At 33.6% G+C, this 14,440-nt stretch overlaps 1 protein-coding gene across 4 annotated transcripts in view; it reads right to left on the reverse strand.

The window, feature by feature from the left end:
* Nucleotides 1-270: 270 nt before the first annotated feature.
* The window catches only part of THSD7A (thrombospondin type 1 domain containing 7A), a 423,880-nt gene continuing 409,710 nt past the window's right edge, over nucleotides 271-14,440 (reverse strand). For 2 of the 4 annotated variants that reach the window (XM_041727875.1, XM_041727874.1), the window contains 5 exons: nucleotides 12,235-12,330; nucleotides 9,373-9,455; nucleotides 8,811-9,021; nucleotides 6,313-6,400; nucleotides 271-5,656 (listed from right to left, as the gene is read on the reverse strand). In XM_041727875.1, the coding sequence (XP_041583809.1) occupies nucleotides 5,572-5,656; nucleotides 6,313-6,400; nucleotides 8,811-9,021; nucleotides 9,373-9,455; nucleotides 12,235-12,330 (563 nt within the window). In that variant the 3' untranslated portion in view covers nucleotides 271-5,571. Of the gene's footprint in view, nucleotides 5,657-6,312; nucleotides 6,401-8,810; nucleotides 9,022-9,372; nucleotides 9,456-12,234; nucleotides 13,159-14,440 lie in introns of those variants that run through there. The other 2 variants (XM_041727876.1, XM_041727877.1) reach the window with 2 other exon arrangements.

A 14,440-nucleotide genomic window follows, 5' to 3' on the forward strand; every position in this document is an offset into this window, starting at 1 on the left:
CGAGTGTCTCACTATTCTCTGCGGCTGCTCTCTTTTAATTGACTGGAAACCAAGAGGTCATTTATCCATAATGATTAATATGGTGGCCTCAGCAGACTTTTAAAGTTAAGATTTGTATCTCTCGAACTTTCTCAATTGGAGTTGTTAAAAAAAAAAAAGCCTCAGAAATAGGCAATGCAATGGTAAAAGGGTTTGGATATTCACGGAAATATTTTTTTTTTAACCCATGTATGAACAGCAAATGTGCAAACCAAAAAAAGTACACAGGAGTAGAATGAAAATGATTTCCATGTTTGTCAGCAACATAGTTATTTACAAATAACCCATATGAAAATGTAAAAAAGCATATTACATCTTCACATGCCATCTGTATTAACTGAATAAAGCTTAGTGACATTATTTTCAAATCTGTACTTAATTGTACATAGACATTTTGTGCGTTAAAAAAGAAATGTACATAATTTAAAATAAATTACATTACACAATTTACAAAGTAATAACAAAAAACTCTTAGACAAATGCCTCCTTAAACAAAATAAATATTCAGGTAATTAAATTAACAAAAAAAACATTTAGGGGATTATAATTTATATAAAGACATATTGCAAATTTAATAAAGTTATATTTTACAATGACCGATACTGATCTCTTCAAATCTCTGTGCTACAAAGAGGCAGGAAAAAGTACCAGAAAGGGGATCTTAATGTTTACTTTTTAAAAATAAACACAAATAGATTGCTGAAAAATAGTTGTGAAAACTCCGTTGAAGGGTTCAAAGTAGATGATCTAGAAGATCTAGAAACTACTGCTTTAAAAGAAAAAAAGCATCTACAAAACAACAAGACAGTTATAATCTAAATAGACTAGAGATTTTGATCGCTGAAAACAGGACTGCCACAAACTAAAAGTCTTCATATACTGCCCATTTTTAAGATCTGGCTTGGTAGAAGCATGAAAACCTAAAACTACAAAGTTAACTCTATCCACTCAGTATTTGTTTTACTCACTTAATAACACAGACATAACCATTTTCAGCGTTCCTGCTAGATATAGAATTACCGTAATCACCCTGCAATACATCCTCTTTATAAAGAGTCATGTTTGCTGGGTCCGCACTCCACTTTCAGACCCCCAAATCCTCTTCTGCTGTCACAGCCACCTGAGGATAGGACCAGATGGGACAGGCAGGTGTTTTGTTCTCATATCTAAACTAGACCCAGGAAAACTCATTTTCTGACAACACTCTTCACAGATTTGTTCTGATAGTGCTTCTTTCAAACACCCTCAGTCTTAGTGGGAAAATAGAACATGAAACACATTTGAATTTGGTAATAATTTTACAGACAGATCTCCGATCATTTGGAGACACAATTCTTGTGAACCTATTCAAACTCTAAGCCCAGGAATGGGCTCTCCTTTCTCTAAGGTACTGGAGTGCCTTACTGTCTTGCAGGTTGGGTCATAGACACAGAGGCGAGGTAGAGGTAGGAGAGTACTGAGTCATACTAAATGAGTACAAAAACTGACATATTTACAGAAAAAAAGTCTTTTTTTTTGAGGGGGGGGGCAAGTCTTCTACATCTTTCCTTACCTTTTTACTCATGTCTTTGACCAGTACATTTTGTTTAAATCAAGATGTTCACACTCTTAGTGACACTTTGACTCTATTAGGTAGGGAATATAGACCTTCACCACCTTCTTTTTTTTTTTTCCTCCTTACTTAAAAATTGTGAGTATGTTTAATAGAAGGTAGTTCTGAGAAAAGTAGACAAGATTAGTTAAGCAGAGTAGAGAGAGACCAGAGATAATCGTCATAAAGGAACAAAGGTATAGGGATTTGGAGGAGATAAACAAATTAAACAAAACAAAACAAAACTGAGAGGTGTTAATTCCTGTAAGAAGTTCTGCATAAGTGACTTTATCTTGAAGTGTCCAGGAATGTAACAGGGTTCTGGTTCAGCCACATGAACATTGCCACCTCCCTGAGGGTGGAGGAGAATTACAGCAAAAGCGTAAAGCATGGCCTGAGACATGGACATTACATAAGGAAAAATGCTGCACTGGAAACAAATCCAGAGTCAAGGGTGATGTAAGTGCTGTCCTCATTCATGAAATATTTTTCCTTCTTTTGAGTGTCTAAGGTACATAGGTATACAAAAGCCATGACTCATTGTTTTACGGTGCCTAGCAGAGTGTCTTACGTGTGATAATGCAAGAAATATTTGTCTTGTTTTGAGTAATTTGTGCTTTGTTGTAAGTAAGAACATGCTTTTATGTACTCCTTTTCAAATTAACTTTAAGCTACACTGTAGTGTCCTCAAAAAGTCTTTCAAATAAGAATTATGGTCCATATTTTAGATTAGGTACTGATAAATAAGCAAATCAACCCCTTTCAAGAGAGATCAGTTGTGCCAATTCTATGTAGTTTATATTGAAACAGTCCAACAAAATAGCATATAATGTCATTTTTCTTTTCTTTTTTTTTCCTTAAAACCAAGCAGACCTTTGTATTTATAGAGCAGTAGTTCTAGATCTTTTGGGGCTCACAGGCCATTTTGATAAGGCAAAAGTGTTAACAGACCAGTTACTACTCTATTCCCCTCCTGAATTGTCAGAATGAACAGGAGGAATAAGGTTTTGATGAAATTCCAGTAACATACTAAACTAATTATTGACTCATGCCAGGAACAAAAATAAGGCCATTTTCATGTTCTAAACATGAATACAGTAACCTTCATTTGTCCAAAATAGCCAGCTGGCTATCTGTCCTTCCTTCCATCTTTCTAATAAGAGGCCACCCAGTATCTATCCTAACAGTGAACTTTCAACATGTTTTCTAGTTTTAGGTCACCTTGAACCTAGTTTCCTTTCATATGTGCAGTGTTGTAAAATGTGATTAATTTATGAATAAAAGAATATGTTTTCATAAAATTTTGATCAATTCATTAATTCTTACAGCATGGGTTGCATGATACTGATCTGCTTTCTGAATTAATGACATTTTACAGTATCATAAGCATAGCTTTTGTAGTGACAATAACAATATTTTATTCAGTAATTTCAAAGTTATTAGATGTTGCATGCATGCAAGGCTGTTAGCTAAATTCTTCAAATAACTGCAGTGATTCTTTCTCAGCCATTTTGGACAAATGGAGTTAATTTTATTCAAAGAGATCAACTTGAGGATTATATGGAAGACCCCTGAGTGCATACACTGGCAATCACAGTTTTAGAGCAACAGTATTATTTTTGTCTTCCTCTTCAATAAGACCGATGCAGTGGAATTTGTTTTTATGCTTTGTTTTGTTTAAATCCTTGGTTTAAAGTAAAATTCTCATCTTTGTAAACATCTGTTTGCTTTGAAATGATTGCTTTGCCAAATACAGTGAGTGTTAAGGAATTAGTGATTTCCACATTTAATTCTTATTAAAATAGTTAAAATCTGTTCATTTTAGGGGCGACATCCTAATCTGAGGTCTTTTGTAATCTTTGCATGTACTCTAGTGGACAGCAGGGGGAGTTCAAACTCTACTTGAAGGTAAAACACCTGCTAGTCTAAACCACTTTTATAGTAACACAGCTATGTTTAAGATAAAATAGCTTATTACATTATTTTTAATAGACCTGAAAACCTAATGTCCTCCCCTCTACCAAAGGTTGTTGCAATAAATGTTGCCTGAAAAATGGAGTTGCTTTGCAACGGCACCTTTTGCATTTTCTTTTCATACAAAAGAAGTCTGCCAAATGAAATAGCATTTCACTGTGCCATTCCCAGGGTTACATGTGTGAAAAATACAGTTACTTTGAAAACAGTGATAAAGTTTAATGACTTTTTTTCACCTTTGAAATTAAACACTGATGGCATTCTAAGGGTAAATGAGTGAAAACAAAAGGTGACACAATATAGAGAGGTAAGCACTGAAAAAACTTCTAGACCAGTGGTTCACAAACCACAACATGTCACAAAGAAAGGCTTATCGGAAAACAGCCACGCTCATTCTCTTATGCACTGTGTATCGTCTACACCTGCATCCTCATGATGACAGAGTTGAGAAGGTGCAACATAGACCTGGCTGAAAATATCTACTATCTGGTCCTTCACAGAAAAAGTTTGCCACCTTTGGTCTAGATATTTAATGAAGCCCTGGGCAAACTATCCTTTTCTGAAAATTTTAGTTTTTGAAATACTACAAAGACTGCTTCAAATTTTACTAGTGAGAAAGACAAAACTATGGATACATTTGATGCGAACCTGGAAAACAAATCAGGGAAAAAGAGAAATCACACAATTTTGAGTTCTAGTTACAAAAATTATCAAGACATTATTTTTTCCATCTGCTCAAAATTAAAAAGACAACCGGCTCCTTTTTTTCTTTTCTTTTCTTTTTTTAACAAAGATAACAAATATAAAAATCTAGTCATAAACTGCCTTCAAAGTACAATTAAAAACCAACTAGAGGGATTCATCTTTTGCAGGGTTAATGAGTTCGGGATTTGAACATTTAAATCACTGTCATGTCGATTTCACAATGGCTGCAGCAATGAGGAAGAGTGTATTCAGCAGATGCAATAGCTAATTCCATCCTGTCCTCATCCAAACTGAACTTTATTCTCTTCTGGATACAAGAACTTGCAAATGTCTCCATGACACTCTTAGCACAGATGTCTTCATCCCGTATGAAAAGAGGCAGTTTCTATGGCGATACTGGTTAAGTGCCTATCATGCTGCACTAATATAGTGCAAAAATGTGCCTTCCATATAGCAAAAGAGATGCAGGCAACCAGTTTGAAAATTAGGGAAAGTAGAAACGTATTAACACAAGCAAATTAGTTTTCCAGACAATAACCACTCTAAAATACTGAACTTGAGGACTTTTTTTTTTTTTCCTAAGATACTAGTACATGTCCAGCATTCGTACTTCGGAGAAAAACAAAAATTAAGTCTTATAAAAGAGTCTTTGCCTCTGAAATACAGGTCAATGAGAGCTACTATCAACCACCCAGATGCTGAATTTATTCAATGGTTTTCTGTTCACTTTAGAGCTTATTTCTCATTCACCATTAAAACTGTTTATTGACAAGTACATAGTCTGACATAGTAATGTGTATCATTCAATTGAGTATACATGTTGTTATGCTTGACTATAGTATTGTAGAGATCTTGGTATAAATTCTTCATGCTAAAATGTTACTATGGGTTAACACTGCCAACAGAGGCTTTCATCAGGTCTCCTAACTGACCAATTCCACAACCATATTGTAGTGATGAAAGGGAACTGTCAGTTGGTAGATTTCAGAAAAGATCACAAAAACTCTCAGAATGCAGCATGTATTCAACTAAATCTAGAATTCTCAGGACTGATTTTCTTTTTCTTTTCTTTCTTTTTTTTAATGTAAGCGGTACTGTCTTGATTTCTCCAATGGCACTGTGATTTTCACTCTTTTCATTGATGCTCTTTTAAAAAGTTACAGTGCATTTTAATTCACACAGTGTGAAGAGCTTTGTGGCTGCTGGATGTCTACTGCAAAGTCAGAAAACTGAAATTGGTTGTTGCCAGGGTAAGTTCTATTTTACATGTCTGCATCTCCATCGTAGGCTAGGGTTAAAGGTTTCAGTCGGTTGTTTTGCCTTCTTTGGGGTTTCTTTGGCTTTTTGCTGTAAATAATAATAATAATCAGGAAAGGAAAATCCATCTTTAATTGTAAATTTTACTGTTTTAAATGGAAAAATTCAATCTATTGATAAAGTTGCCTAACTGCCTAATGACCTAAATTCAACATTAAAGTTTGATATTCTGGTGTCTTTGAATTTATTATTTTATGCTCTAAATAAACTTGAAATGGACCCCCTCAAATATTTTATTATCCTGTAAAAGAAATATCAAATGGAATTACTAACAATGGAAATACTATAATCATTTATGTTTGACCAGAAATCTTTATAACGTGTTAAAGAAGACAGTTAAATAAAATTAGGTATCATTATCATATCTTTCTCCAGTAGTAATTCAGTATCAAACCTTGTAGTTCATAAGCATACAAAGCAATATTATCTTGTATAACCAAAGAGAACATATTTGAGATGACCTGGAGCAGCTCTGGCTCATTTTCAGATATTATATGGCTCATATTTGGTAGCTTTTAGACTGTCTATGACTAAAACTATTTTTATTTCAAATTTCAGATGAATGCTAAATAAATGGGAAGTACTTATGTGAGACAAAAATTGCTGTTTCTGTATTATAGTCAACTATTTTTGCCGAACTAAAGAGATATGTAACCCCTTAGATTTTGAAATATTTAATCACTCACCAAGCTAGATAAATCATGGAGACAATAAAGATGAGTAACACAAATGCCCCAGCTGCTACACCGTAAACCCAGGTCTTTAGTCTCCCATCTAAGAAGAATGGATATTAGTTATTAATTTACATTAGTCTGGTATGTGTGCATATATAAAAATATATATGACAGTCTTTAACTATGACCAATGACCAGTCACATATGAGCAAATCCTTTCAAAACAAAATTAATTATTGCTTAGGCATAGTTAATGATTAAAGCAAAGCTGCTATTATGAGTTAGATGCTGCTTCATTAAAGATAAATTATCAGTGAGAATTGAATGGAAAAGAAATAATGTTTTTAATTCAGTTTGCATTCAGATTTCAAGTTCATATGCCTAAATTTTTGCTGCTGCTTATCTACATTTTACTTCAAATCCAATATATGTGTAATGCTAAATAAACATTTTCTTCTGATTTTCATTCTGAGAATGGCAATTATAAGGGAAGAAGAAAAGTAATGCAATTTCAATAAAGTCCTAGAGCTTAGGGTTTATGCAGACAGGTATCTGAACATAAATTTTGTAATTTTAAACTTTTTTCCTAGATGAATTGAAAGTGAATATATTTAACATTTTTTGGAATTAATTTTTTATCTAATTTACACTTACACTGTACTTTAAAGTTTATTTGGTGATATCATTTGTAAAACTAGCCAAGTTTGACTATAACCTATAAATAACTTTTTAATTCTAAATAACTTTTTTCTACCTTTTTATTATATGGAATTAGGAAGGATAGGAACTTTTCTAATTTGGTTTTCTGGTCTCCTTTTCTTTGAGTTTTTTAGTTTTGTGTTTAGAATAAACTTCAACTAGATTATAGTATTAATTTGCCTAACTGGATCATTACATCAATATATATTTTCTGTTGCATACATATAATTAAACATATCAGTGCTGAAATTATAGATTGGGCAAATGGACTCCACACTCTGGTTTATTCAATATTTGGATGTCATCAAAAGAAAATCACTACTGTGAAAGTTTTCCCGCTGAGAGCTGGATCAACTGGGGTCCATGTGTTGGAACTAAACTGTTAATATTCTGAAATCCTTTCGATTCTAAAGATTTTAAAAATGAGAGACTGGGCTTAAAATTAACCACTGTTGGGTTCATCTGCCCTGAGAGTTCTTCAACACATACTGAGTTTTTTAAAAGCCAAGAACAAAGTCTAAATGTATTTTTAAAGAACATAAACCTTTTTAACCTATAATCATTCTAGGGAGGGTATATATTAAATTTAAAATGACAATTCTCTCTAAAAACCAGTTTTGATGAGAGAAGGTATGCTTGGATTCTTAGTCAAGGTCAAGATTGGCTATTGAATGGCCATTTGCCAGTCCACTATCTTGAACACTGAGAAAAGAGTTTCCAGCACAGACACATCAGCTTTGCAAAATAAATTGTATTTTCAGCTAATAACCTTACCGAGGCAGGGATCATGCAGTTAAATCATTGTATTTAGGTTAAATCACCCAAATACTGAAAATACTTAAAATACTAATAGTAATTCTCCAATAAGGGTAAGTGTTTTGACTTAATACATTATAAATAGGGAAGTGCTATACAGATTCCTTCTTTTCTCCTATTTCTAACAACTGTAAAGTAGACTATGCCTGGCTTTGCCTAGAGATTTCCTTTGGTCATTAACTAGTAATACCTCTTGGTGTGAGAAAAACTGTCATTATCTTAGCTACCATTTAGCCCTTGTAGCACAATTTTAAGCACCAGCTGTAGTTCCAGGAATAAGCATATAGTTTATTCCACCTGGGGAGAGAATGTGTATGGGGTAGGTATAACATTTTATTAGGCCTTCAAGCTTTTGCCTGTATTGGCTTCATGTCCATTACTAGACACATTAAGAGGGTCTGTTTAATATGACAAGGGTCTGGTCAGTCTCCAAATTTAAATCATCCCATGTAGACAGGAAGGCTCCATCCTCGCCCTTCTGTATCTGGTGCTACTACAGATTCTGATTATTTGAGTTTATCAAATCTAGAGGCTGATAGAAATTGGTCTGGCTACCAAGTGCCCTCTGGTACAAGCATTACTGATGTTCCTATTTTAGGTTCAAATTATTACCAGTTTGTGGCCAAATGAAAAATTCTTGTATGTCTAGAGTTTTATTTGTTCCAATTTTGAATGACAATACACTTTAGTCCTAATTGATATTTCATTGTTAGATTTCTTTGTTCAATGTGAATGTAATTATATTTGTAAATTTAGGTCTGAGATCAAAATAATATCAAAATTTTTTTTCCTCAGGAGAGAGTAGTTTCATTTCTCTGAACTTTGAGCATGAGTGTTTTTTTCATAATAGCAAACCATTATACTATATGGTAATATCAGAATGAGTACAGATGAAAAATAAATCATATGAAAACACTTGCTCACTTTTTAACCTTTTGACATTGGTTAAAGGTATAACCAAAGGATTCTACATCGACACTGTCTAGTTACTTCACCTGGCCCAAATGGCTGTAGAAACCAGGTCCTTCCCCGTCCTGTTGGATTACTGGAGGATTGGGTTGGATGTACTGCCCGACTAGTTTTCACATCTCCTCTTTTGTCCTCCACAGTGGGTATCACCACCACGGGGATAAGTGTGCATTGCTCAAGTGTACCGTTAGAAGACATGACTTCAGTATACCCTTCTTCACAACTGCATGTCCTCATCTGCAGGAGAACAAGAGGATTTCTGCCACACATAGAAAGTGATCTTTGAGAGCTTAATTGATCTGACTTGAAGAGAAGTCTCTAAAGGAGTATTGTTTTAGGAATTTACTACATGTAATTTCTGTCCTAACATAAAAAAGAACATACTTTTTGTACTGTACACAGATTGTTTTAACAGTGGAAGTAAGTGCATTAAGAATTGTTTATATTATTAAAAGGAGAGGTCTAGAAGTAAAGCTTTAGGTCCCAAGACATGCCTTTTGGGGTGAAGGGAGAAAATGGACTTTTTAAGGGGTAGTGGAGTGACAAATAATGAAGCTGGCTTGTCTTTCCTAATAAATTCACACATACCTCACTACAGTACGAGTGGGGTTGACTACACGGTGGGTTACAAGACCTGTCAGCATCAGGCTGGCGCACCACCAAGCAGCCCCCTGCAGAACAGAAAATCACACATTGACAAGTAGCATCTCTTGCAATGATAGAAATACAACGAATAGACTTGTCTTTGAATCCTGAACCACTTTGGGAGCCCCATGGATTTTCTGAGGGTGATTGATTGTGAAATATTTTGTTAACCTTGACTGCTTCCTAGAGGAACTTGAGGCCTTTCTTATTCAGAGGAGATAGCACAGTGCCTGGCACTCAGCAGGTGCTCCACAAGCACTTGTTCTTATAGTTGCTTTGAAAACATTAACTGCACACAGGTTATTTCTGTCATAGTTCCCAGTATCCCCTATGGGCCAAGTCATTAAAAAGCAGATTTGATTTTCCTTTAAATTTTTTTCTTGGCTAGTCAGAGAAAAAGTTTTCATATTCACTGAGATAGATTAAGTCTTTAATTTATGTGACTATCCCCATAAATATATTTTTTAATAATGCATATTTCTTTGAGAAGATCACTATTCCTGCCAATTCAGGATTTTTGTGGGTATAGGAAAGAAAACATTTGTAGCTACTAAGTGATGTATTTGCATTACTGTTTAACTTGACATTGTAGCTCTGTTTTTTCCTCCTTCTCTTTCTTTGTTCCAAGTATAGTAACAAGTATGCCTAAATTGTTACAAGTGAGGTTTTAAGATGAGAATAAATGTACTAGAGAAACAATATTGGGATGGAGGGAACTTAGAGTTTCAGACCATACTTGCTCAGCTGAATAGAATTTTAGGAAACAAAGTTTTTCCTTTATTTATGGGATTGATGATCCTTTGGAATTTAATCAAAGATAACTCTTGTTAATTCTTTGCCCTATCTCTCAGTACTATAAATAAACCATTCATCAAAAAGTTGTGATGAGAAAGCAGTTAGTCATTGCAAGGCAATTGCAGTTAAATGGACATATTGAAGTTATTATCATGAAACACATGAAGAAAAAGGAAAACAACATCTTGATTTCTAATAAGGACAGCTTCATAAAATTAAAGCAACAGATCAAGGTAGGTAATATACTTTACATGCTTGTCTATTTCTCACAAAGAATCTCCTCTTTCCTAAGAGATGGAAGGAATATGCATATAGATTTTATCACAAATCATTTACACGTTGGCTTTTTGGTATCAAAGAGTATTAGAAAGAAGTACACTGGATACTTTAATGGATTAAAAAGAAGGTGAACACATGAGTTCTACAGGTAAGTCCTTTAAAATTTGACTTACCTTTGCATTGGGGAATATCCCCAATTTTAGTGGAAAAAGAGCTTCTAACATGTAGAAGAAGAGGCAGACAAATATTATTTGCATCCATTCGGGGGTGGGGGGGAACCCTGAAAAGCAACTAGTAATACCTCTGGGGAAACTGCAACGTTCCTTCTGAGTAGTTTCAAGAAGCATGTTGACCTTTATTTTCAACACTTGAGTTGAATGGACCATCTCTATAAATGCCTTCAAATTCAGAAAACCTATGCTTCCCTTCCCAGGGCTCATTTCACCTTATGCCTCTTACAGTGGTGTCTTCAGAATAGATTTTACTCCCAGAAAATAGTAATGTGAGAGAGTAAAGGGTTTCCTGGTAGGTGTCTCTTCTTTGTTATATATGTGTCTACTGGGAGTTGCTATTATCAATGTTTCTTGATACATATTTCTCATGTATAAAATCTTACCTTCACAAGAATATAATTTGATATCCTGTTCCAGCTTTCATAGGGAGGAAATAAGTAATTAGGTTTAAATAAATCCAGGTAATTTAAAATTTAATAAAAAAACTGATGCTTTCCAAAAAGCATATTGATCTCTGTTCCTGTTATCTTACTGTATATATTACAGCTAAATTTATAAATGGACATTACTAATAGGCATCCAAATGCACATTACCTTTTATCTCTGCCAGAGGGTCAAAACAATGGCAGTAAGTCAGCAGGTCCCCCTGAATACTTAACTCTCAAAATTCATGCTACTGGTACAATATGAAGATTCCTATAGATTAAATCTATAAAAATGTTAAAGGAGAGACATTAGATCTTTGGGTCATGTATTTAAGGTTGAGGTTCTGGTTCCGATTCTGACCTTGGTTTCTTGCTAGGAAATTTGCAAGGAACGTATCTGGAGCCAGGTTTCTCTCCACTTCACAGTTTCCTTAAGAACCCTTGCATTTACGGGGTTCAGAAAAGGAAACTTTTAGTAATTGCAGGTTGGAGAAGCTCTTTGGTATTTTTGGGTCAAAGGACATTGCAGAAAATTTTTCATTTAGACTTCTTCTTTGAATATATAAGTTTTGAGTCAGGGGCAGAGCGGATAGAGTCAGTTAGCTGACCAGATGTTCTGGGCTTGAGATTTGCCACCTATTAATTAATAAAAAGTTGAATTACAGATTTCTGAATTTCAAGCAAGGTATTTGGATCTCTATAACTATATTCCATTGGTAATATTTTTGGTCTTAATATATATTGTTTTTAAGGTACAGAAACAGATATAGTCACAAAATACTGATTTTTTTTCAGCATGTGATGAATTATTCACATGTAAAATTTCTAGGGAAGGTAATATAAGAATTATGATAATTTACTGGAATTAGTATTTTAGCTAAATGCTAGCAACATTGTCTAACATGGCTGGATGAGGGAAAATTTAATTGAAATATTAAAGAACAAAATAGTCAATGATTACAATTATAACAGTCTAGGTACTGAAAGAATATCTTTGTTTCCTTAATTACTTTCTTTAAACAATGTGTATTACAGGAAGACTTTCAAGAAACAAAGAGAAATTGGAAGTTTACCTGTTACATTTATACCATCTGACCTTTGACACCAGACTGTTCGGGAAGAACCCTTCCAAGCACTGGCCATCCATTTATACTCATAACACTGTCCATCTGCAGGGATACAATAAACATGAACAGAAGCATTCTGCTGGCTAGAAGGACAACCATAGGGAAAGAATATTACGAAAATATTTATAAACAATTGAAAAGTGGTAAATCTGTCTCAAAAATGATTCGAATTTATTGTCCTGAAATTGCCACATAAATGTTATAAAATTCCTGACCTATTCCTAAATCCCACTTCTTTGCCATGATTATTATTCTTTTAATGATAATACAGTACAGTTGATCCTTGAACAACATGGGAATTAGGGGCATGTACACCTATGCAGTCTAAAATCTGTGTATAACTTTTGACTCCTCCAAAACTTAACTATTAACAGCCTACTCTTGACCAGAAGCCTTACTGATAACACAAAATGCAAGTTAATTGTTTTTATATGTGTTTGTTATACTATATGCTTATAATAAAGTTAGCTAGAAAAAAAGTTATTAAGAAAAGCATAAGGAAGAGAAAATATATTGTAATTTATTTATATTTTAAAAAACCCTCTTATGTAAGTGGACCTGGACAATTCAAACCTGTGTTGTTCAAAGGTCAACTGTATTTATTAAAAATTTGAAAAAGTATCATATTTTATGTATAGTTCTAAATATAGGTATTATACAGACAAAATATTTGTGTGTTTTTTAAAAAATGTAGCTATAGCACGTTTCTTTTAACTGCTATATAGAATTCCGTTGTACTAAACACCACAATTTTTTTTTAGCTATTTTCTCGCTGGGTGGTCTTTTTGGTTGTTTTCAATTTTTGCTTTTAGAGCAATGCTTCAGTGGTTAACCTCGTGCAGTCTCTTCATGCTTCTTTAAGGTACATATCTAGAAGACAAATTGCCAGGTATCACCATAAGGATGGCTGAAACTTTACTAAATATTATTTGTTTCTTCTTCCAAAAAGTGACAATCTACATAGCCACCAGCAGGGAAGAAGGGTTCTCATTGCTTAAGCTTTCATGAACATTTATAATTGCCAGATTTAAATTTTTTGGTTAGTCTGGGGGCTGTGGAAGCTATATCATCATTTTAAATTGTAGTTCTCTACTTATTAATGCTATTAAAGAGCAAAAAATGTGGGTATTTAGATTTCCTCTTATGAAAGTTGCTTCTTTATATCTTGTGGCCATTTTTTTTATATATTACTGAAGTCTATGCCTTTTCTTATTGAATTGTGGAAATTATTTATTCTAGAATAGCAGTTTTCAAAGTATAGTCCAGAGAACCTGGAGGACTTTGATATCCTTTCAGACTGTGTGTGTGTGTGTGTGTGTGTGTGTATTTTCCTTTTTCAACTACACATATGTGTGGGTAGAGCTGGATTTTCTTCATATACATAAACTAAACTAAGATTGCAACAGATTGCAAACAGAAGCAGAGAAGAGAATCCATTTGTCTGCCTTTAAGCCAGATATAGATATGCAAAAATGTAAAACAAGACCATGTTTGTCAAAGTCATTGTTTTTGTTTTGCAAAGTAGTTATTTTTCAGGAAGTATTGTTATCTGTGGTTACGTAAAATTGGTTTATGGTTATCTTAAATCTTTTCATTTTTAATAGAATTTTTAGATTTGGGATCCTCAAAACAATTGTAAGAATATAAAATTGGATGAATTTTATATTCTTGGACTAAAACATTTTAAAATTGTTTTTCTAGATACTAATCCTTAGTAATTAATTGACTTCACAAACATTTTTTCTAAGCCCTTGGCTTCTCTGCTAACCTTATTTATGATCTATTACTATGTACATGATTTCACTTAAAATAATTTTTCATCTTTCCCATCTTTGTGCTTCTCATGTCATGTTTAGGAAATTATTCTCTACCTTGAATTCATGATGGTCTCCTATATTTTCTTTAAATGTTTTACAGTTATGCTTTTCATCTTTGGGTCTATAATTTACCTAGAATACAGTTTTCTGTACAGTTTTGTGTGAGCTTAAAGATAATTTTAAAAACATTATATGGACAACAAATTATTGCAACATTATTTACCCACCCATTACCCTATTGACTTTCACTTCTGTTATGTACCTATGCATGAGAATTTATTCCTGAGATTGTTTCATTAGACTAATTGCTTTATTGTTGACTGATCACTCTTTAA

This window comes from Vulpes lagopus, chromosome 13 (assembly GCF_018345385.1).
Source record: "Vulpes lagopus strain Blue_001 chromosome 13, ASM1834538v1, whole genome shotgun sequence".
Taxonomy (NCBI): domain Eukaryota; kingdom Metazoa; phylum Chordata; class Mammalia; order Carnivora; family Canidae; genus Vulpes; species Vulpes lagopus.